Source organism: Pithys albifrons, chromosome 3 (genome assembly GCF_047495875.1).
Source record: "Pithys albifrons albifrons isolate INPA30051 chromosome 3, PitAlb_v1, whole genome shotgun sequence".
NCBI lineage: Eukaryota > Metazoa > Chordata > Aves > Passeriformes > Thamnophilidae > Pithys > Pithys albifrons.
The window spans coordinates 22231160-22255214 of NC_092460.1; the positions used below are offsets into that span (position 1 = coordinate 22231160).

Sequence of the window (24055 nt, forward strand, 5' to 3'; positions counted from 1 at the left end):
AGTGTGGCCCTTGCACTGACACTACTCATGGCTGTTTCCATCCCTGAGGCTGTGACTGAAGGAGCAGACTGAAAACCAAACCAAATACTTCAGAATTTGGCTCCTGTGGCTCAAAAACACTCACCTGACATAAGAATTATGCTGACATAAGAATTAACGAACCAAGCAAAAAGAAAGGGGTGTTTCTTTGTTTAATTTGCAACAATTCAATAAAATCCAGGATCTAAATGTTCCCTTGAGAAGGTACAGTTGTAACTACATTGTTCACACTTAATTGCAAGCACTGAAAAAGTTATTAGCACTTGTCTAACACTGAAAATTTGGGTTTTAATTCTTAATCTTCCAGACAGTTGTGCTGGAAAGCTGAACTACCTCAAGCAATTTGAAGTGCATGCCCTTGCGGGCTGATGGACAGTGGCAAGGGTCAGAGTTAAGCACCATTTCTTGAATAAAGGGTATATCAGGTCATGTCTTGTGTCAAAGCAGCCCATACATCACTGTAGAACAGGACACATCAGTTCTTAAAACTTGATTTTGTTTCTGATAATATATCAAAACAAGGTGCATGCATAAAATAACAACAAAAGATATTAATTGCCAAATGTTTATTTTTATTAAACCTTTTTAATGATACACAGTACAATGTATCCACTACTTTGCTACAATTCACAACAAAAGCAGGTTTCATATGTTTAAAAATACTTTTCATAATAAATTCATAAATAGATGAAGGTAAAGTATAAAAAATTACCATAGTATGCAAGCTTGCTCCCTTGTCTCCTCATATTCCAAATGATCTAGACAGTTTGTGCTAAGAAAGTTTCAAAGCAGAACAGTTACTGCTGATTAGAAAGGTCCAGCCTGCAACTCTTGAAAAACCTTGGAAAAAAGCAACATATCTGTGCTAGAAAATGCAGAATCATTTTAACACTGTTATCATCCAAACCCCTCCCATCATTCTGGAATGAATTCAATATGAATCAGAGATTTTCCCTTCTCCCCAGGAGGTGTGGGAGCCACACTGGGATGGTCCCTGTGTTGCAGTCTGTGCTCATCAGCTCATCCAGGGAGGCACCAAGGGGGCAAGAGCTGATCACTGAGCACATCTGGCTGCCAGGAACCACTTCTGCTGCAGCCTTGGGAAATATAAATCTTTAAAAACCATCACAAATAACCAAACTCCCCTTCTGCTCAGTCTATGCCTGTCTCTACTGCATGTCTGGCAAAGAAAATGTATATAGCATTTTCTTTTGTCAAGTATCAAGCTGCTTTTCACACCTAGAATAATCTCTTTTAATATCTTTTATAAAGGAGGAAAAAATGCTTCCTTATGCACAGCATGGAAATAGGGAATGAACATGAAAAATGCAGAATAATAATCAGGATGCTCTGCCTTTCACATTAATGTTTTTTTTCTCTGATAACCACTTCCCTTTAGTGCAAAACCACTTTGTGCTCCTTTTGCAGTGGTGCTGAGATGCTTTTGAAGACACTGGCAGACATCTCTGTGCAGCCTTAACACCTCTGAAAATCCAGCTCTTGGCTCACTCTCAGAAACTGCCTTCAAGTTGGCAAGACAAGTTTGCATGTTGTGTTCAGAGGACAGTCTGTCACACCCCTGTGTTCACAGGTGACAGTTCAGGTCCCCAAAATCCCTCCCTCACATCCTCACGGGAATGTGTATTGCTCACAGAATTTATTGCAGAAAAAAGCTGTGATGCTCCACATCACAGTGCAGTGCAAGGGGGTTTCCAGAAGGAGCCTGACTTTTGGAAATACATAAATTATGTGGCTCAGGGCCTTAGAAAGGAGTTTCTAAGGAATTACAGTCTCCCAATGTTTTCCTCAGCTTTTATCTGAAGAAGATAAACTTTGTGCCATGTTTTTTCACTGACTGAACAACTGGAAGTTAAAACTGCCACAATGTTGGTCCTATGCTATGGTACTTTCTCTGCTGACATTTACAGAAATGGGGATCTTTTTTATCTAGTTGTTACCTGAACAGTTGTTATCTGAATACTGCTCTGAGATCTGAGTGAGCACAGGGGGGAAACTGAGTTCTAAACTTCTACACAGTGGTTAAAGTGTGTTTCATATGTTCTTACCAAAGCTTAAATGCTTCATGATAGGAAGATTAATCCTCATAATTCTGTTAAATCTGAGGTTGAGAAGAAGTAAAATGAGTGTCAGCAGTTCAGCTGGATAATAAAATTGGAAATAACTTAATCAAGTCTAAAACTGTCCCCAAATGAAACATAAAAAGTGACTTTTTAATGATAAAGAAAGCCTTGATAAATTTTTATCAAGGTAAGATCTTGGATCTTCTGAAGGTTTTCAACTGGAGTCCTGAGGGGGAAACAGCCTTTTTTTTAACCTCATAATGGAAGGTCCCTTCTGTAGCACAGGCAATGCCTCTGCCAGCAACCAAGTAATGGCAACCCTTGGTAAAAAAGACACAGTGAAAATCAAATTGCAACCCTTTCATGCTTCAAAGGATTCTTTTTAAAGTGCATTTTACCATATTTCAGTCAGCCTAAAAGGTGATGCAATTTGCCATACTGAGACCAGGAGAGGGGAGTGTGGTGGTTATTTTTAACTGACCCCTGGCAACCATTCCCTGGAGGGCAAACACACAGGTTGGAGTTTGTAACCCTGCTCTTTTCCAAGGAAACTACAGTGAAATGATAAAAAAGGCTAAACCTGTGCTGGAAACCAGAATGTGTAGCTGTGGAATAGTTGGGATTTCCTAAAGTACACAATGAAATGCTTCTATCTGAGGGTTTTTGCTGCTTCCAAGGGCTCTGTAACCCAATTCACCATCCAACTGTACCTGGGCAGTAAAACCAAGATCCCCCCGAGGCTGCTCCTCCACCTGGAATTGCACTGGGATGATCAGCACTGCTACAGACACTACAAAAATAAAGCTACAAATGCTACAGAATCAAAACTGAGGTATCATCTACCAAATCTATGACTCTTTTCTTACAGCCTGGAAAAGAACTGAAAGCAGCCCCATCATCAAGGACTCTGCTCTGGGACAGCAGTAACTTCATACAACTGCAATAAAATGTAACTATTAATCTACATTAACAACCTGGCATCTTTTACAGCCACATTTTTAAATACAGAATGTCTTTTAGTTGATAACATAACCTAATATAATTTGAGCAGGGAAAATTAAGTGGTTAGAGTGATTAGCCCAAGCTCTGGGATTCATTTCCCTGCCATTCCAAGGATCACACATGTCCTGTGAGAATTCCTGATAGGGGTTAAACTGGGACCTCTCCATGGCTGGAAGGTGCCAGAGGGAGAGGAACTTTATTTTTCAGGTTCACAAAGCATGTATTGTTCTCATTTCATTTTCCTCCAGCACACTGTTTACCCAAAATAACAGGGTAAACTTCAGAGGTCTGTTAATATAGAAATGTTTTGGCAGCAGGACAGGAAAAGACAAACCAGTTCTGTTAAGGAAAGAACATACAACTTCGTCTTGATTTAAAGAGACTTCCATTGTATCTTTGAGTAAAACAATCCCACAAAGAAGAACTAATTATGTCCTTAGCTCACAATTCCCTCAGATTGGTGTGCGATCCCAAAGGACACCCTGAGGGTGCACTGCCCTACAGGAGCCAAAGCTCCAAGAAAGAAAATGAGCAAGGGCTCTCCTGCTGAAGTTCTTGGAAATCCATTAGTGGGACTCATTTAGTTTTGCAGTTTTCCCTCCTACTTTCCAGGACAGTGAGAGTGATAAAGGACTTTTCCTCTGATCTTAAGTACTTGCTTTTTTAATTTCAAATTTCATTTTGCAAAGCCAATGTTAGCAGGTTTCTGGGCTGGCATTTCTTTGGGGTTGTATTTACATAATTCTAAATATTTGTACAAGTTCCATCTGTGATGAGGGACTGGATGAGTAACTGGAGATAAAATTAGCTTAGAACAGAATCAATACAAAGGGTAACAAAGCCCACGCTCCTGGGAACCACATTCTGCTGATGATTTCATTTCAGCATTTGCCTCTGCATTCCACTCCCAAGTGCTACAGGGCAGGGATCAATGCCCCCTTCTGTGCTTTTGTAATATTTTTGCACTGCCAAAAATAAATGATAAATACTAATGCAAACACACTCAGTCAAGGAGATCTGCTTAAAAGCAATTACTGCACCATGGTCCTGTTAATGTTCAACTGCCAGTAAACAGGTTTCTTGGCAATGTTTATGCTGTGAACCCTGAACATGCACTACTGAATTATTCACTTGCTGTCCATCAGTGCACTTTGGTAACGTGACATTTGAACCTCAGGTTTTTACCCGTAAATCACAGGATTATTGCTCCTCCCTCTCTTCTCCCAGGAACCCTTTTGGTTCCAACAGTGGAACTAAACCAACAGCACTGTCTTCCTAATGCTTGAATCCCACAGCTGGGTGTCAGTTACAGGTTTAGGAAAGTCTTCAGCAGGGCAGTGAAAAGTTCTAATCCCGCTTACTGTTCATTTCTGGTCAAGAAGCCCCCAGTGCTGCTGCTGATGGGCAAGGAAAGGGTTTGGGCATCAAAATAAACTTTAACTACTGGCCGCTGTCATTCATATTTGCTCCTAACCCAAAAACTAAACCAGCCCCTCAGTGTGTTTCTTTGTTCCCCTGTGCTCAGTTAGGAGAGCATGCAAACTTGTGTTACACCTCTCACAACACCAAGAGTTAGAAGCCAAAGCTGATTTAAAGCCAAAGCCTGAGTTTTCTACAGCAAAATGAAAACTAATTGGAATTGGTGCCTCCATTTGAACACAGAGCAAACAAATCACTGCTGCTATGTGGCATATTATCTGACTTAGACTAACCTGCTGAGAGAGTCTCATCCTTCAAGACTGGTTTAAGAGATATATACAGGCAAATTGTAAGGAATAGTGTCTGGGCTAGTTCTACTTATTTACTAAACAAACCTCAGAACTAAGAAAATGGATCAATAACCCCTCATCTCTTCATCTGCTGTAAAAACACAATCATTCACCGACTGCACTGGAAGGAGGATTTGTGTTCATTTTGCACCTTGTTCCAGTTTGAAGATGAGTTACTCAGTGAACTGTGGATTTCAGTCTGAGCAGGAGCAACCCTGTCCTTAAATGCGTGTGAATTCTTATCAGCATGAAATATTTTGGCACTAACCATGCAAACAGGCTGAGCTTATCTGGGGGTTCAGGCACCCAGAACTGCAGGACTGTGACCCACACATGTAAACTGTAAAGTGTCATGACACAAAGTCAAATGCTTGTGAGCGTTCTGTGTCCTTCTAAGCAGGAGGAAAAGCACTCACCAGGACTGAGGTTTAGCTTGGATTGTCTTCATAGTTTCTCCTGAGAGTAGAGATACACTGAGAAATCCAGAGCTTGGACAATTCTCATTTTCAGTATCTAGCTGGACAATTTACTGTCTGCTATCTCTGGATGCAGAAGAGCTGAGAATGTCCTGGAAAACCATCCAAAAATATTACCAAGAACTGCAGCTCAGCCTGCCCTTCCATATAAAATATTAGAATTCGGAAAACTATAGCAATTGAAGAATTTAAGGCCCTTTCACTCTTACAACTATAAAACCTGAAAACGAACCCCTTAGATTAAAAGCAAACAGGCTGCAAAGCATATGCTACTCCTCCATTATCTACCTCATAGTTTAAAAAAACACAGAAAGACCAGAGAAAGGTTTAGTATTTTCTACAGGAAGATGAATAGTATTAAAATTAGTATCCATTAGCCCTTTCCTTCATCTTCCCAGTTTCCACTACACTGGATATGTTGAATGGCTAAACTGGTGTAGCAAAACAATTGAGGTCCTTTTTGATCTAGATTTTTCCAAAGAGACAAGTGGCTTCACTTGAAATGGGTGCTTTCTGAAAATGAGCTCCTTCCAATTATCAGGATTGCAAACATCATTTGCCATCCCTGAACACCTCTGCTTTACCAGCAGAGTTAAAAATATCCCTGCTCCTGCTCCCTTTGCAAATGCACTTCTGTGAGGAACCTGAGAGTGCAAAGCCAGGAGTGCTGCCCTCAGTGCTGCAGCTGCAGAGTCACATCTGGCACAACTGGATTATGAAACCCATTCTACTTAACTGTGTAGACCTTTGATCCACAATCAAAGATTTTTCCTGATAGATGTTTTCAAGAAATGAAAAGGAACTGGTAACTTGTGATAGGAAAACATTTGGGTTCAAAGTGGGGAGGCAATCACCAAAAAGATGCTGGTTTGTTGCAACTAAGAGGTTGCAATATGCAGTTTGCAGCTGCTCTGAGGTCTTCTGTGCCATTATATGCCCATCTGGTATTTAAAGAGAAGGTTTAAAAACAAACCCAATGCAAAAATGAAATCCACTTATGCGACTTAAGCAAGGAACACTCTGGTAACATGTCAAATGTCTGCCCAGAACTGACCCTGTGTGAGACCATCAGGCACATGGCAGGAGATGGTGGCTACAGCCAGTCCAAGGTTTCTCCAGTTCCTGTTCCCAGTGGTGCAGGTCTTGAATTCTGGAATGAAATGCTGAGACCTGAGGGCAAAACCTCAGTGATACCCACTTGGAAAAAGGAGGTACCACTGTGCAAACAATAAGAAATGAAATGCATCTACCTTCTCCTCGAGGCTGTGCTGGAGGAACCACCCTGGTCCAACCCTGCTTGACAGTAAGTCATGTGATATTGCTTGGGCTGATTTTGAAATGATAACTCAAAATTACAACAAACCCTGAGAGAAGGCTTCCCCCCTGGGCTGTTCCAACAGTATCCAGCAATCCATGTGCCCTGGGACAGGTGACTGCTGTTTGGTCCTGTGATCAGAACTGGGGATTATGCCACTTAAAATACCTTTATCAAAGACACCATCACTTTCTGGCCACTAGTGGAGTTCTGAGGGTTCCAAGAGGCACTGTCAAGACTGCCTTTTCCACAAGTGACCTTCTTTGCCAACAGTCCCATCCTAAATGCTTCAGAACTTTGGGTTTGCATGGCTCTTCCCCAGCCAGCTGCCTCCCACCCCACCCCACCAGCTCAAAGCTGCTTCCTCCATTTTTGTAACCTGTATGAAAGTTACAGAAAATAAAAGGGTGAGGACAAATATTAAGTTTTTCAGAGGGTCTGACTTTCAGGACTACCTCTCCCAAGTCCCTTTTAAAAAATAAGACACCAAAGCAAACAGGATTGTGTCTAACTTCTACAAAATTGCTGGTTTCACAGGAGGAGGAGGAGAATATGGCTACCATGCTACTCAGCACTGGGGTGAAGCACCATCTAAACTCCAGTAAACTCTGGGCTATCACCTGGCTCTTATCAGCAGCCACACCCCCAGCCTTCCACAACGTCTTTGCTGTCCAGCTTGATGCTGTCAGTGTTCTTCTCACTGAACATGGGCCCCCCGTGCCTCAGCATGAGCTCCGTGGCCATCTTCACAAAGGCCTCCTCCACGTTGCTGGAGTCCTTGGCAGAGGTCTCGATGGCACAGATGATGTTGTCGTAGTGCTCAGCCAGACCCTGCGCCTCCTCCAGCTGCACCTCGCGAAGGTCACTTAGGTCAGACTTGTTTCCTGCAAGAGGAGGAAACAACAGAGTAATTCATAATGACTGTTTATGCCAGGGGAGGTTCTCAGGTTGCCCAGAGAAGCTGCAGAATCTTCATTCCTGGGGGTGGGTTTTCAAAATTGCCCTGAAAAGACCCTGACCAGCCCAACGCTGGCCTTGCTCTGAGCAGGAGGCTGGGCTGGATAATCTCCCAAACCCCTTCCAACCTGTACGTCTGTAGGACTCACACAGAGAACAGAAAAAGTAACTGATATTGGTGGCTGTAGACCTTAACAAAATGAAAATGGGCTAGAAATGAAAGCTCAAACCACTTTGTGAAAGCAGCAGCTGTCAGCTGGTCCCTGGAGAGCTCCAGAGCAGCTCTGCTGTTGCATTAGCAGGTGTACAGGCCCTGAGAGCCACATCTTGAGTCTGAAATAGCAGGGCTGGGGAGCAGAACCTCCAGCAGAGCACTGAAAAACCCCAATTGCCCCAAAGACCTTCCAAAATCCCTCATCTGCTGAAGCATGTGGGTGTTCCAGGGCACCAAAACACATCAGCTGGGTATGATGGAGCACCTCTGGGCCCTGGAAACCTTGGGATCTTTACCATGAGAATTGTAGGAATCAAAATTCAGCAATAAGCAGAAGAAGAATGGACAAGTTTAAACAGCAAGCTTTGGTCAACAGAGGCTGAGACAAATCTCAGCACTAAGGACAACAAGGCCTGTTGATGTCCAACCATGTGAATTACCTGCCTGCAGTTCCAAGATGAAGATGGACTTTAAGATGAATGTTATCAACTCATGTTGAAACCCTTTGTTTTCTTTCCCCCATGCAAAATCTCTGGTATAAAAAATAATAACTAATTTTGCAACCTGGCCAAAACTTGTATAATCCCCTAGTTAACACACATTACCATTATCCATCCTCCTTACTAACATACCCTGGCCCCAATACCTTTAAATTGCATGTTCAATAAACCATTCCAGTTTTTAACTTCGTATCTGAGATTTTTAGACTCTTAAGATAGAACAGCTCCACAGCAGCTCTGCCTCAGAGCTGGAAATCTTGGGTACTGTGTTGGGCTGAACTGGCAAAATGCCAACTGGCCAGCACAGAGAGAAAGGGTCCACCCCTTCCAAGGGAAAAGGAGAAAGGGGGGAAAAAAAACCCCAAACCCAAAGCTTCTTATATTATACAAAAGAAAGACAATTAAAACCAGAATATGATATAATACATATATATACAAATGTGAGAAAAAAAGCCCAAACTAACAACAATAGCTACCAAGTCACTCAACCAAATAATACAGATTTCAACCACCCAAACCCCACAAAACCTCTCAAAAACTCTTCCAGAGGAGAAAAATTAACCATAGAATGTTCCCCTCCCTGGATACACAACAGGGATGGTGGCAAGGCCTGATCTGAGTAGGGCAGGGCAGGGAGTGCTCATGGGGCTGAGGCAAAGACCAAAAGGGACAGAAGCTCCACCTCCCTCTCTTTTCTATACCGCTTGATGATGTCATGAAATATCTCTTTGGTTGCTTAAGGCAGGTGATGCTTGTCCCTTCTAATCTATGTCACATCCTCTGGGCCTGCTGAATTGAGGCCTGGCTGGAACTAAAGCCCAAACTCCCACAGGCACCCAGCTCTCCACCAGGGAATGCAACGGACTCAAAGCTGGCACCTCCTGAGCAGCCAATAAACGCAAACCTGCTGTTTTGATGACCCAGACTGGTCACAATTCCCATCAGACCTACTGGATACATTAAAGAGAAGAGACCAAAAAACCCTCATTTTGTGAAATTTCTAACTCTGCTTTGCAAAATGTTGTTTGCACAGCAAGGCTGCTGAACTCATGAGCAGCATGAAGTGCTGGAGTCGCTTTGTTCTGGTACAGACTGTCCAGCAGTTACAGAGCCCAGTGTGCCATGGATTGGAAGCCACACATTAAGGTAAGCTGGACACTTCAATAGGATGAAATGGTAAAGATCCAAGATTTTGGAGAGTTAAAGCCAAGAATTTACAAGTTTGACAGGTCATGGCATTGAACAAAGGAAAGGCAAAAGTCCAACAGTGATGAAGATGCTTCAAGACCATCCAAGGGATGAAGTCAGGAGAGCACCACCCAAATTTCAAGCCAAAAGGAAAGCTCTGCCCAAGATTTCACTCAGTCATTAATATGGAAATTAGAAGGTGTTAACTATGAACTTAACACTATAACTGGCTCATTTTACACAAACAAGTCAGGCACATTTTTTCCCAGTATGAACTGACTTTGTCTCCAACGTTGTCAATAAATACCTTTGCTGCTAAAAAGACAAAAGCTTCTTAGCAGGTATTTATTTCGAAGTGTTTTTTACTATCAACACGTCTCACCTCCAGCCCAAATAAACCCTCTGCCCCCTCAGACAGCGCCCAGGCAGCCCCCCACGCTGCCCTCGCGGGCTCTGCTCACCGATCAGCAGTTGCACGATGTTGGGCCCTGCATACTTGCCCACGTCGTCGATCCAACGCGGGATGGACTGGAAGGAGCCCCTCTTGCTGATGTCATAGGTGAGGATGGCACCGTTGGCGCTGCGGTAATAGCTCTGTGTTATGGTGCGGAACCGCTCCTGGCCGGCCGTGTCCCAGATCTGCAGCTGCACACAGTGGGGACAGTGAGTCAGCAGGGACAGGGGGACAGCGGGGACAGGGAGACAGCCGGGGCAGGGAGACAGCGGGGACAGGGAGACAGTAGGACCAGCCACAGGACAAGCAGTGCATTCTGGAAGCAGCTTTTCTAGTTTTGTTGTCCCAGTTCAGCAGCCAGGATGTTTATCACTGTGTGGGTGTGACCAAAGCTGGGCATTCTAAACCCTCTGGGCCATTGCCCAGCAACTGGTACCAATGGCCCATTGGCAGCAGCTGCCCAGGGCACACCTGAGCCCTCAGGCTGGGAGATGGCTGGAAAAGAAGCCTGGCAGAGGAGCTGGGAGAACTCCCCTGCAGGGAGTCCTTGGCACCTCCACACCCACCTGAGGACTCAGCTCTGCTCATGGGCCAGCACGATTCCAAAATCCCCCCTGACTTTATCCCAGAGTCAGATCCTCCAGTGTGGAACTCCCTGCCCTGGGGGAGGCACTGGGGGCTCCCACCCAAACCTGAGGGGAGAGAATCTTGGGGTTTGGGGATTTGGGGGACCACTCTTTGGATCCAGAGGAGGAGCAGACCCTCGACAGGAGGAGCCCACCACTCCCCACCAGACTGTGCCATCATCTGCACCAACAGGTTTTTCACCTCCTTTTCCTTTGGACTCGGAGGAATCACGTGGGGCTCAGCACAGGGGCCACCAAACTCCACTGTGTTTGTGCCCCAGGGGGCTGGGTTCTACTGCTGGGTTTGTGGGTTAAACCCAATTTCTCTTTGTATCATTGCATTTATTGTAGCATTTTTCTTAAATTTTAACTCTGACTTATAATCTCTTTTGTGTTGGGTTTGTTTCTCCTGCTGGTTTACCTTTAAACCAGTGCACTTGTGTTCATGATTCAAGGCTGATAACAATACATGCTTGAGAACCTCAATATAAACATATATAGTATGTAATATATGCTGAGAACTTGGCTGCTTAAATCCCTCCCTGTCTCAATCGGGATACGCCGTGTTCCTGCAGTGAGCTCCTTCTGTGGCAGATTAGGATATTATCTTCTGTGTGCCAAGCCCTGCCCCTCTGACACCTTCTCCAGCAGAGCCAGCAGAAGATGTTTGCCCACCGCAAACAATTCATCTGGTGTGTCACTGAAACTACAGTGGTTTTTCACTAGAATGTTGTCTGAGGCACTGACGTGGGTTTGCCAGTTCTGCTACAGGGGCAGGAACAACTGGAGCAGGATGCGGTCACATCACCTCAGAGCACTGATGCTGTTCTAGAAGGAAATGTGAGACAATTCAAAGAATATAGAGAAGAGTATAAAAATAAAATGTCAGCAATTCCAGGTTTCAGTAAGGTCAGGCAAAGATCTAGTCAGTCCAGTCACCTGTCCTCTTCCAGATGGTAGAACAGACACTACATCAGGGCAGGAAGAAGAAATGCCTGGCTTACACACTCTTGCCTAAACTCAGCAGCATAAGAATTATGAGTTTATATTAGGGTTTGAGTTCCCAGCACCAGATGTTCCAGAGGAAGAAGCCAAATAACTCAGAGTGGACGAACACAATATCCTGATCATAGGGGAAAATTCTATCTAAATCCTGTTGTTTTATAGGTTGTCTAATGTCTTGGGACATGACTACTTACATTCCAGGGTCTTTTAATCTAAAGTAACTGTGGATGTTCTCATCCTCCATATAAATCTCTAAACCTTTCTGAGTCTTTCAAAGCTCTTGGCTTCAATATAAAGTAGCAATGAAACCAAAAATTTCCTTTTATAAATTTTGTATTTTCTGTCCCTCTGTTGCACTTTCACTTCTCTATGCTCAGATGACAAATGAGAGACCACTGCTTGTCTTTTTGTGCCGTTCCTTATACTCTGCATCTCTTCTTAGGAGGCAGGACACAAGCAAACACTTCTGGCTTTTTTAATCCTCCCACAGTATGGACCTTTCACTTATTGTTTCCCCTCTCTCTGAAACTCCTTATTTTAAAGAGCTCCAACTTAATACAACATGCCAGTGATGTTTTACACCAAATAATATGGAATAATTCTTCTATTTATTTCTTTTGCACAACAGCATTTTGTTTGTATCTTCTGACTCTGCTGCATTTTGAGCAGCAGCTTTCCCTCTGGAAAAGGCTGTACTGATGAGATCTTATTTCCTGTGCTAACCAAGCCTTTAGAGCCCACATGATGGATGTCCAGCTTAAAAGGCACCAATCCAATGCAAAAGGACTTCTCAGCTCCGGCAGGAATTTACTCAGAGAAGAGGAAGGGACTGTAATGGACTCAGAAAACCACAAAGTAATGACCATTAATGCAACAGATAATGATTCAGAGCAGTCAGCAGCAACTACTGGAGACAAGGAAATTCAGGGCAGGTTCAGGTATGATCTCTGCACTCAAGTCTCCCACTAGACCCTTGTGACTGTTATGTAGTTTTAAATCTCAATACTTGATTAGGTCAAGTGCAAAACAGGCTAGTGATGATTACTCAGCTCTTGGGAGAGGTCTGAGAGATTCTGTGCATACAGACAAATGAGAAACTTTTTAAATTAAGAAATAAAATGGTTTTAGCTTACAATTGTCACACGGTGCCAACAGAGTGCAGAGTGACTCAGCAAGCCATATGCTGAATTGTGAATTTTGAAAAGCTCTGTATAAGTAAATGCCGTAAGAATCCAAGAATCATTGAGGTTGGGACAGATTTTGGGAGGTGACAAATCCATCTGCTTTTAAGTGGAGTCAAAACTGAGTTCTTCCAGAAAGAACTGCTCCATGACTTTTCCAGGGCCCAAAATGAGTCTGACCAGCCTGTAGTTCCCAGGATTTCTTGCCCTTTCTGAAGATGAGTACAACACTTGCCTTCTTCTGGTCCTTACCAATTTCTGCAGCCTTTCAGTAGTGATAGAACAACCTCAAAATGTCACCAGCAAGACCTCACAGCACTCCCTCTCATGTTTCACTCAAGCATTTGTGTCTGTGTTGGCAGGACTGAATGTGCAAAGTTGCTGAAGCCTTCACTGTACTGGGAACAGCACAGAGCCCAGTTCTGACTTTCTCAGGAGCTCAGACAGCACCCACGGTCACCCCAGAGCACCCAAGGGCACCCAAGGTCACCCTTCCTCCCAGCCCACATCCTCCAGCTAAGCTCAGGCACTTGAATTTTGTGCTCTTCTTGTGCAAGGACTCTGAACCATTCAGCTTTTTCACATCATCTCCAGTTAGTGGTGGCTTTGCTTCCATTGCTGAGGCTCCAGGAGGGGTCAGGCCCTGAGCAGACACTTCCTTTGCCAACACACACCCCACCTGGCACACTCTGTGCCTCTGTCCCATCACCTCTGTGGGCACAGGGAGCCAGGGCAGTGCCACTGTGCCAGGAAGAGTCAGGCAGATCCAGGCATGGGTTAAAGATGTCTTGAGCCAAGTCAAGGCCACACTGCCAGCAAGGACCCCACAAAATTTGGAAGCTTGAAAACCTGTCCTGTCACACTGTCTGAACTTTGAATAACTGTCTCATTTTAAATCATTAATACACACAATGCAGACACAGCAAGTACCATGAACCAGATGACTTAATTTAAATCAAGTTGTGTTTCTAATCGCAAAATACAGCTGGTTTGCTTGATAGTATCTATAGAAATCTCCAAGAAAAATATTTCCATATAGTATTGATCAGTCTGATTAAAAAATATAATATAGGTCATCAGAAAAATACCAGTTCTGGTCTTAAGTAAATACTCTTTCCTCCAGCAAATGTACAGAGATACATTTCAAAGAATTCTACTGAAAAAGAAACATTCTCAATTGAGAATTGTGTCTGTGGAATTCAGGTGTTGTGACAATGACATGTAAATACCAATCACAATTCTAATTTAAACAGCCATTTCATAGTAACAATTTTATGTAGTCTTTCTGTTACACTATATTTACAAACATTTATCTCTTGACAAGACATAAGAATTACGAATTTATTTGAAAAAAATAGTATTTCTCATTAAAAAATCCCTCAGAACAAGTTAAATGTTAAAATCGAATACCAAATGAACTGTACAGGTTACCAAAAGAGATATGATCATGTCTTCTTTGTATTGTATTAGTATATGACATATGCAGTGTATGATGAAAGTCCTTAATTATTTATTTTCTTGATCTAAGTGCTTCAGCTTTGTAAATAACGTGATGGAGCCACATCTGTCACTCAGCAGCCTTTTGAAGCAATTCCTGACTTTGTAATTGCTTTGGAAACAATTTTGGTGTGAGAAAGCCAGAAACTGGGACTGCTGGAGAGCTGTGTTGGATTCATCCAAGGATATTACGAAAAAACATGTATGAAATACCAGATTGGTGGGAGGCCTCCAGGGGGACCACTGGATCAACTGAGGACAGGACAAAGAACAGGGAATAAATACCCACTGCTCGGAAGGAATAGCACAGGACACTCCAAGGGGACAAGGAGCCACCGTTCTCGTGCTGGTTGTTTCACTAGTGAGCTCCCATTTACTTACAAAAGCTGGTTATTTGGGTGTTTTTAGCTTGGGAATTTTTGGCCAGCAGAGCCCTCAGCACTGGCTGGTACCAAACAGCACAGTGCCAAACATCTCCTGCAAGATCCTTGATGACTCCATATCATCCCCAGGAGTACATCAAAACTGAAACAAGGAATGACTCAACTGGAGGTGCTGAGGAAAACAAAAAGTGATAAAATTCATGGAGGGTCTCTGGAAGGTTCTGGGATGTCTGAAGAGGCCTACATTTGAACTAATGGAGTGGTGAAAATGGTGAGTGACAGGTTGACCAAAGAGCATCGTAAATGAGCATTATCAAATGGGTCAGTGTAGATTTGTCCTGCATTGATAAAAATATCATTTATCAAAGGTTAATGCTTAACAGATGGCCTCAAGACACATTAAATAATTTCTCCCTCCCTTACTTCCTACATCATTTATTAAGTCCTCTCCTGATTCTTCTAATGCATCACAGGAGTTCAGGTTTACTTTGCTTGTGGAGCAGCATAAACAGTAAGCAAGCACATCCTCCAGCTGACACCTTCCTTTCCAGAAATAGAAGTGTCACTTTTGTGACAATACACCAACTTCCATAAAATTTCCCAGTAGGAAATGCTGGACACAAAGACTGTGCTGAAAGAATCTTAACCAACTGGCCATCTCTGAATCCTGACATCTCAAATGGCAAACAATAATCCACATTCCTGTAGGTTGGCAAATCACAACACTTGCTCCTAAAAACACTGACTGAAAGTTTGGCAACTTCATCTACACAGTTTTTGCCAAAAGCAACACCTCTGTGGCAGTGTATTCGAATTGAAAATGATATTCATCCAGGATGAACTGCTCCACTCAGCTGCTTCCCTGCACAATTTTCAGAGAATGAGGAATCCCTGTTTATTGGGAATGCAGTATTCCCATTTGCTCCAGCCTTAGATGTGCCAAAGGTGTTGACAGAGCTGCAATTCCTCTGGATATCAAAGAATATTTGCTGCCATGTAATAGCCAAGAGCTTTGCTTGTATTTGTTTAGCAACATTAAACAAATTGTTGTTATTAAATCAACAGTCAGGGGACAAGACAGTTAACGAGTCAGAACTTTACATTACTTGCAATTTGGCCAGATAATGACATATCACATTGTGGCCCATTCTGAAAGGAATGTAGTTTACAGCCATGAGACCTGAATAAAAGCCAATAATCTTGATAACATATGGGCTGGACAAGCTTGTAAATTAAGAACTGCAATGATACATAAAGAAATATTTGCTACAAAATAATGTGTTTTCAACTCTTCTTCTCTCCTGCTACTTTCTGAAAGATACACCAAGAGAGAAAAACTATGGCACAGAGGACAAAAGTATTCAGTTTATATAAAAGACTATGAAATTACAGCATGAAGTAGCCATTGAAGATAATTAATCAGTATGCAGGAAATAATTCATCAAAAGTAAAGGAATCTTGTCATTACTAACCATGATTTATGGACTTGAACTTAGGAATGTCCTTGCCTATCATTATGTAAAATCTTGATTCCAGCATTTTATAAATATCTTTTCTTACAGTGACATAACAGTTACAAAACATATTTGTTCTGTTAGCCAGATTATTTCTATCACTTAGAGAACAAGCCATTACTTTATAGGACTTTAATCACTATGCATTAAGGGATTAACACAACTTTTAGACACTTTAAAGTGATTAACAAGACCAACTTTTAGGAACCACAGTCTGTACTCTGGGGTTTAGCCAGCTAAGAAGGATGTGTTTTAGAGAGAGTACCATGCCACAATTTCCAGCAGTTAAACAGCATATACTAGAGGATATTTTAAAAGACTGCAGGCATTTCCTAAGGCAGATGGGGAAATGATGGATATCTGCTGGTCAGAGTTTGCCTTTGTGATAAAAATCAAGGTGCTCATCACAGGTAGCTCTGAGTGGGAAGTCCCACTGGAGCCCAGTGTGCCCACCTGCCCAATCCCTGCCTGGCTCTGTGCCATGGAGCCCCCAGCTCCAACAGCTCCATGGCTGAGGGAGCAGCAGGGCACCAACTCCACCTGAGACACTCCAAGAAACACAGCTCTAAGGTGCCAGGAAAGCCTCAAGTTTCATAAATAATAAAAAAAATTCTTTCCAGAGAGAGTAATCAGGCATTGGAATGGGCTGCCCAGAGAGGGGGTGGATTCCCCATCCCTGAAGGTTTTTAAACTGAACTGAGTGCCATGATCTGGTAAAGGGACTGGAGTTGGACCAAGGGTTGGACTGGATGATCTTGGAGGTCTTTTCCAACCCAATCCATTATATGATTCTATGATTCTTAACCTTCCATATCCCAATATGCATCTTTTCCCTTGGACAACAAAATCAAAAGGAAGTGAGACTTAAAATCCTTGGGCTCCAAATGTTTCAGAAACATTATGTAACTGTAATGGGAACATTTGAAGCTTAAAGCAGAAGGGAGTACTGACACAATTAACCTTAAAATGTTTGTTTCGATCTCAAAGTAAGTGATGTTGGGTTCTAACAAAATCCTCAGCCTGACTAAAACCGAACCTAGGGCACTTGGGGTGTGGGGCAAGTGGTGTTCAAAAGCTCCTTGGGACTTCTTTCTGCAGACACTCTTGTTCTGAAGGAACTTCTAAAGATGAGCTTACCAAACATGAAAATGGGGATTTTTTTTATTTTTAACAAGTCTTTGCAACCCTTATGCGATCACACAGCACCTACAGGATGGGCAAGAGCTCAGACCCAGCCAGCATGGGTTTAGGAAGGGCAGGTCCTGTCTGACCAACCTGATCTCTTTCTACGATCAGGTGACCCACCTGGTGGATGAGGGGAAGGCTGTGGATGTGTCTATCTGGACTTCAGCAAGGCCTTTGACACTGTCTCCCATAATATACTCCTGGGAAAGCTGGTAGCCCATGGCTTGGACAAGTGTACCCTCTGCTGGGTCAGGAGCTGGCTGGAGGGTCGGGCCCAGAGAGTGCTGGTGAACGAAGCTGTGTCCAGCTGGTCACCAGTGGTGTTCCCCAGGGGTCTGTGTTGGGTCCAGTCCTGTTTAACATCTTCACTGATAATTTAGATGAGGGGATTGAGTCCATCATTAGCAAATTTGCTGATGACACCAAGTTGGGAGGGAGTGTCAACCTGCTGGAAGGCAGGAGGGCTCTTCAGAGGGACCTAGATAGACTTGAGAGATGGGCTGATTCCAATGGGATGAAGTTCAACAAGGCCAAGTGCAAGTCCTGCCCTTTGGCCACCCCAACCCCCTGCAGCGCTCCAGGCTGGGCACAGAGTGGCTGGAGAGCAGCCAGGCAGAGGGACCTGGGGGGACTGAGGGACAGGAAGCTCAACAGGAGCCAACAGTGTGCCCAGGTGGCCAAGAAGGCCAATGGGATCCTGGCCTGGATCCAAACTAGCATGGCCAGCAGGCCCAGGGCAGTGACCCTTCCCCTGGACTCTGCCTTGGTGAGGCCACACCTTGAGTGTTGTGTTCAGTTCTGGACCCCTCAGTTCAGGAAAGAGATTGAGGGGCTGGAGTGGGGCCAGAGAAGAGCAACGAGGCTGGAGAAGGGACTGGAGCACAAGTGCTGTGGGGAGAGGCTGAGGGAGCTGAGGGTGTTTAGTCTGGAGAAGAGGAGGCTCAGAGGAGACCTTATCACTGTCTACAACTACTTGAAAAGATGATGTACCCTTGTGGAAGTTGGTCTCTTCTCTCAGGCAACCAACAGTAGGACAAGAGGGCACAGGTTTAAGCTCTGCCAGGGGAGGTTTAGGTTGGATATCAGAAAGAAATTCTTTACAGAGAGAGTGGTCAGGCATTGGAATGTGCTGCCCAGAGAGGGGGTGGATTCTCTGCCCCTGGAGGTTTTTAAGATGAGACTGGATGTGCCACTGAGTGCCATGATCTGGCAATCAAAGTGGGGTTGGACTAAAGGTTGGATTTGATGATCTTGGAGGTCTCTTCCAACCCAACTGACTCTATGATTCTATGATTCTATACGGCCTAGAGGAGCACGAACTCCAAACAATACTGGAGCAGCCAAGAATCTCCTGCACACTTCTGTACTTCAGACTGTATTTCAAACACATCCTGAATACCTCTTGGTTTGAGGGATCCCACTCAGCAGTTGATGTAACACCCTTTTGAATGAGTGTGTCTCAGGTGACTGAGGCAGTAGCAGTGAGAGCACAGGGCATCTCTCACAGGGCATCTCTCACTGGGCACATGTCCAGACTTGTTCAGTAATGGGCTGGGTATGACCTGGGAGCGAGCTGAGCTGCTCCTCCTGCAGCCACTGTCACCTGCATCACAGCCAAATCTGTACAACCTCCAAGGCTCACACACCTGCTCTGTAAGGGAGACCACAGAAGTGCAATAAAATGCCTCCTTATTTTCTGTTTCCAGTAGCATGCTGAGCAAACCCATCCAGATTAGATGGACTGCTCTAAAATCTCAGTCCAACTGGGAAAGTCCAACTTCGCACACACCCCACACCCTGACAGACCAAGAAAAACCACTTCCAAGCAAATGATTTCATTTTCCAGTTCTGTGCCTGACTCAGCAGCTGACAAAAATGTCTTTAAGGTAAATCAGCAACAATGCTAGAATAATTCACCTAAAGTAATGCTTAAAATACTCCTCAATCTGTGTATCCCTATATTTTTCCCTAAGTGGAAGTACTGAACAATCCAAAGAAAAGGAAAGTCTCAAGACCTTGCATTTTCTTACTTTTTTTTTGTAAAATACTTGGAAATAACCCACACATTTCTTTACAGACTGACTTCTAATACAGGAATATTCAGGTGTAAGTATTGACAATATGAAAAAGCACACTTAGGAAGTTTGGCTGATTTCCTGGGCTGGTCCTGCCGTGCCCCTGAAATCTCTGGCTGAGACCTCTGGCACCAGGGACAGACACATTTGTCACTTCCGATGAGCCTGGCATTTAAATGGCACCAGGTTTCAACCTTAAAGGAGAGCCCCACTCCCACCAGCTCACTGGAAAGTGCAGGAAAGGCAGTGACAGCACAAACAGAAAAGCTGTTTCCTTTTCAGCTCCTCAGCCCCAGCCAGACATGAAAGGAAAAGGTGTAATACTACCAAGAAAACAAACACCTTTGCTGGGTGTGGAACTTCTATTCCCCCTATTTTCCTCAAAAATGTGAGTCCTCCTTTCTCCCCTTTTCTGCAACTTCCTCTGCTTAATATTCTGCTCACCAAAGTTAATTTGTAATAAAAACACAATAGAGGACTTTGACACCTACAGGCCAAAATTCAAGCACAGTGACTGTGTTTCTGTGCCACTGAAAGCTTTACAATTCCATGATCTTTTCTGGGCAGTGACTGCATGAAGTGCTGTTTGATGGTGAAGATGGACAGTTGTGACTGCACTGGAGGGGGTGGTGAAGGGGTTTGTCCCAGCAGCCCCCTACAAACCACAGGGGCTTCAAACCCCCTCTCCCCAGTGTTTGTTCACCCTCCTGTGCACTGAGGCCCAGTCTGCTGTTGGGAATCTGTGCCACACACAGTCTGAGCATAGATCCACTGGGTTCACGCCCCACCCTCTCCCTAACCCTGAGAAAAGCCAATATGAAACTTAGGGTTTACTTGTTCTTTCAGAGGAACCATAAAAACTGAACTTCCTGGGACACTTCGTAAGCAGTCCCTTAAGATAACTTTAAAATATGCCTAATTTAAGAACCACTCCCCGAGCTTTTCCCAACCTGCCAGTTCCACATCCTTTTCTGGAAGCATCAGAGTCCAGGTGAGCTTCCCTCTGGAGTCTAAATAGACCGTGGCTCGGTGCCCCCGGGACTTGCGCTCGGTGCCCGCGGGGATGCGCTCGGTGCCCGCGGGGATGGGTTCGGGATGCGCTCGGTGCCCCCGGGGATGGGCTCGGGATGTGCTCAGTGCCCCCGGGGATGGGCTCGGGATGCGCTCGGTGCCCCTGGGGATGGGCTCGGTGCCCGCGGGGATGCGCTCGGGATGCGCTCGGTGCCCGCGGGGATGGGCTCGGGATGCGCTCGGTGCACCCGGGGATGGGCTCGGGATGTGCTCAGTGCCCCCGGGGATGGGCTCGGGATGCGCTCGGTGCCCGCGGGGATGGGCTCGGTGCCCGCGGGGATGGGCTCGGGATGTGCTCAGTGCCCCCGGGGATGGGCTCGGGATGCGCTCGGTGCCCCTGGGGATGGGCTCGGTGCCCGCGGGGATGGGCTCGGGATGCGCTCGGTGCCCCCGGGGATGGGCTCGGTGCCCGCGGGTGTCGCTCGGGAAGGCACTGCCGGGCAGGGCGTTCCCCGCCCGGGGCACCCCGCGCTGTGGCGGCTCCGAGCCCCGGCCCGGTGCCCCCGCCCCGCCGCGCCCGGCCCCGCTCACCTTCACCCGCTTGCCCTGGATCTCCAGGCTCTTCATGGTGAAGTCCACGCCGATGGTGCTGCCCTGGCGCTCGGCGAAGGCCCCGGTCTTGAAACGCTGCACGAGGCAGGTCTTGCCCACGCTCGCGTCCCCGATCAGCACCAGCTTGAAGAGGAAGTCGTAGCTCTCCTCGGGGTCGGGGCCGGGGCTCGGCGCGGGCAGCCCGGGCATGGCGGGCACTCCGGCCTCCGCCGCGGCCCAGGCAGCGCCCGGCCCTGCACAGCGCCCGCCCCGGGGCGGGACCGGGACCTGCACCGCCCCCAGCAGGGCAGGGACCGGGCAGGGACCGCCCCCAGCAGGGCAGGGACAGGGACCGCCCCGAATAGGGCAGGGACCGGGACCTGCACCGCCCCGAGCGGGGACAGAGACCGGGCAGGGACCGCACCGAGAAAGGACAGGGACCGGGCAGGTACCGGGGCCGGCACCACCCCCAGCAGGGCAGGGACCGAGCAGGGACCGCCCCGAGAGCAGGGACAGGGACCGCCCCGAGCAGGGACAGGGACCGCCCCGAGAGGGGACAGGGACCGAGCAGGGACCGCCCCGACAGGGACAAGGACTGCCCCGAGCCGGGCAGGGACCGAGCCGGGATCGAGCAGGAACCGCCCCGAGCTGGGACCGCCCCGAGCCGGGACAGGAACCGCCCCGAGAAGGGTCAGGGACCGAGCAGGGACAGGGACCGCCCCGAGCCGGGCAGAGACCGTCCCGAGCCGGGACTGGGACCGCCCCGAGCAGGGACGGGGACTGCCCCCAGCAGGGACAGGCACCGCCTGGGCACGGTGCCGCTGGGAGAGGCTTTAGAGATCTGAACACCCTGCTGGGGTCTGACATGGGCACCTGTGCACGTGTGGGTGTGTGTTGCATCACAAACTGGTGATGGGGGTTGACGTACGTGTATCCCAGCAGTTCGAAACGATTTGCATGGTAACTGCTGCCAAGCTTATCTACAAAACAGAGTGCTCGTTAACAGGTTCTCTCCTTCAGGTTATGTGGTGAGTCACGGTGCTAATAAAAGTCAGCTTTACTAGTGAAATACATTAACACAGCATGTCTTGTTACTCTATTCTTTGTACCAAAGATCAGCTGAATTCCGTCCTCATAGTTTCGAATTATAAATGTGTGAAATTAAACTGTTTTATGACAGAGAGTGAGTTAAATTGTCCCATAGGTAGCTGTGCAGAAGAGCAACCTGATACCGCTGAGCCAGCATAGCCAAGCAGGCCAGCCTGGCTTGAATTGCTCTGTATTTTTGGGTGGCTTCACCATTATCCCTTTTCAGGTCTCAATAAATATTTTTTCGTGATCTATGGTAATCTTTCAGCAAGAGCAGATTTGAGTACTCTGGCAGGCTGGAGCAAAGGCTTTCTGTTCCTGCAACTCTGAACTAAGCAGGCCACTGAATCCCAGGATATTGCTCAGCCAGGGCAGAAAAGGTGCTAAAGAGGAAATAAGACATCACTGTGTGTATTCTCTCATGCTAATTATATTTTCAGAGTCTGAGCAAAGCACTTAAGGAAAGTTATGTTATTTAGGAAAAAAACATTGCTAAAGCTGTCAGACTTTAATATTTATAATGCCTTGTGTCACCTCATTGTAGTGAAAAAAATAAAGGTGCTACTTCCACGAAGATGATTGCTGTCCTGCTCAGCCCCACCCTTGGCACCAGTGCCCTCAGCAGCTGCTGCTGCCAGGACAAACTGTGCTGCTCTTTCCTCTGGTTTTCTTTCAGTTTTTCCACTTGGTGCCTGCAGTCCTGTAAATGAGCAAAAGTGCTTCAAGTCTTAAGTACTTGCCTGCTGGTGGCAAAGAAAACAGTGTTTGTAGCTGAGTTCAGGAGTCAGCTCCAGAGTGGCTGCACTCCAAGGAGTGACATCACTGGTGCAGAGCCAGTGTGAGCCCACAGGGCACAGAGGGACAGAGCAGTTCTGCCTTTCAGCCAACTCTGAGCTGAGACAGGGGAATTTTAGGGAATGAGCTGCTTTATGTTTTCTGTAGCTCCAAATCTGACTGTGAGCACAGTGGTCATAATCATACAATATCCTGAGCTGGAGGGGACCCATGAGGATCATCCAGTCCAACCCTCAGCCCTGCACGGGACACCCCAAGAGTCACTCCCTGTGCCCCAGAGCATCATCCAAACCCTCCTGGACCTCTGGCAGCCTTGGGGCTGTGCCCACTGCCCTGGGGAGCCTGGTCAGTGCCCACCACCCTCTGAGGGAAGAAACTTTTTCTAATGTCCACCCTAACCCTGCCCTGACACAGCTCCAGCCATTCCCTGGGTGCTGTCCCTGCCCTGGCACAGCTCCAGCCATTCCCTGGCTGCTGTCCCTGGTCCCACAGAGCAGAAATCAGTGAATCACCTTCCAATAAAAATATGGTGGCCCTTCAGCACAATGAAGAACAGCACTGCATAATGTGTCAGGCCCTCAAACTTCCCTGATCCACAAGCTCAGGCAGCAGATCTGGAATGAACTTAACTGTAGATCCCAGGCAGAAACCAAGCATGAAGCTAAACAGAAATTGTTCAGCTTGAGCAATGCTGTTTGCTAGAGCGTTAAGAGAATATTGGCATTTCAAGCAAAAAAAGGTGATTTACATACCATACTATTTAATAAATGAAACCTGCAACTGTTTTTCACTGAATTGATTTGCAGTTTACACAGAATTGCAGTTTACACAGAATTGCTGTTCACACAAACCTGCTCTGTGGACTGCAGCAAGCTGGTTTTGCTCCCTAAACCTGAGTCTGATTACTTGTCTTGCCAAATGTGGAACCAAACCTCCTGACTCTTTAGCTGTGCCTCAGCCCTGCAGTTACACCTCTGTTACCAAAGAATGGGAATGCAGATCTGGGCAGTAGTTTGCCCTCTTGCAGGTATGATACAGGAAGTTTCTGGGATCTTCCCAAACTTCTTTGGGAATGCTTCCTGCATGTTCCACTTAGACAGTTGATGTG

At 46.0% G+C, this 24055-nt stretch overlaps 1 protein-coding gene across 1 annotated transcript; it reads right to left on the reverse strand.

Annotated features, from left to right (window-relative positions):
- Positions 1-590: 590 nt before the first annotated feature.
- Positions 591-21336, reverse strand: RAB43 (RAB43, member RAS oncogene family). The gene is made up of 3 exons (XM_071550968.1): positions 21064-21336; positions 10003-10186; positions 591-7566 (listed from the first exon to the last, which is right to left on the reverse strand). The coding sequence occupies exons 1-3, from the start codon at positions 21271-21273 to the stop codon at positions 7313-7315; spliced, it is 648 nt and encodes a 215-aa protein (XP_071407069.1). The 5' UTR covers positions 21274-21336; the 3' UTR covers positions 591-7312.
- Between the last annotated feature and the right edge of the window lie 2719 nt (positions 21337-24055).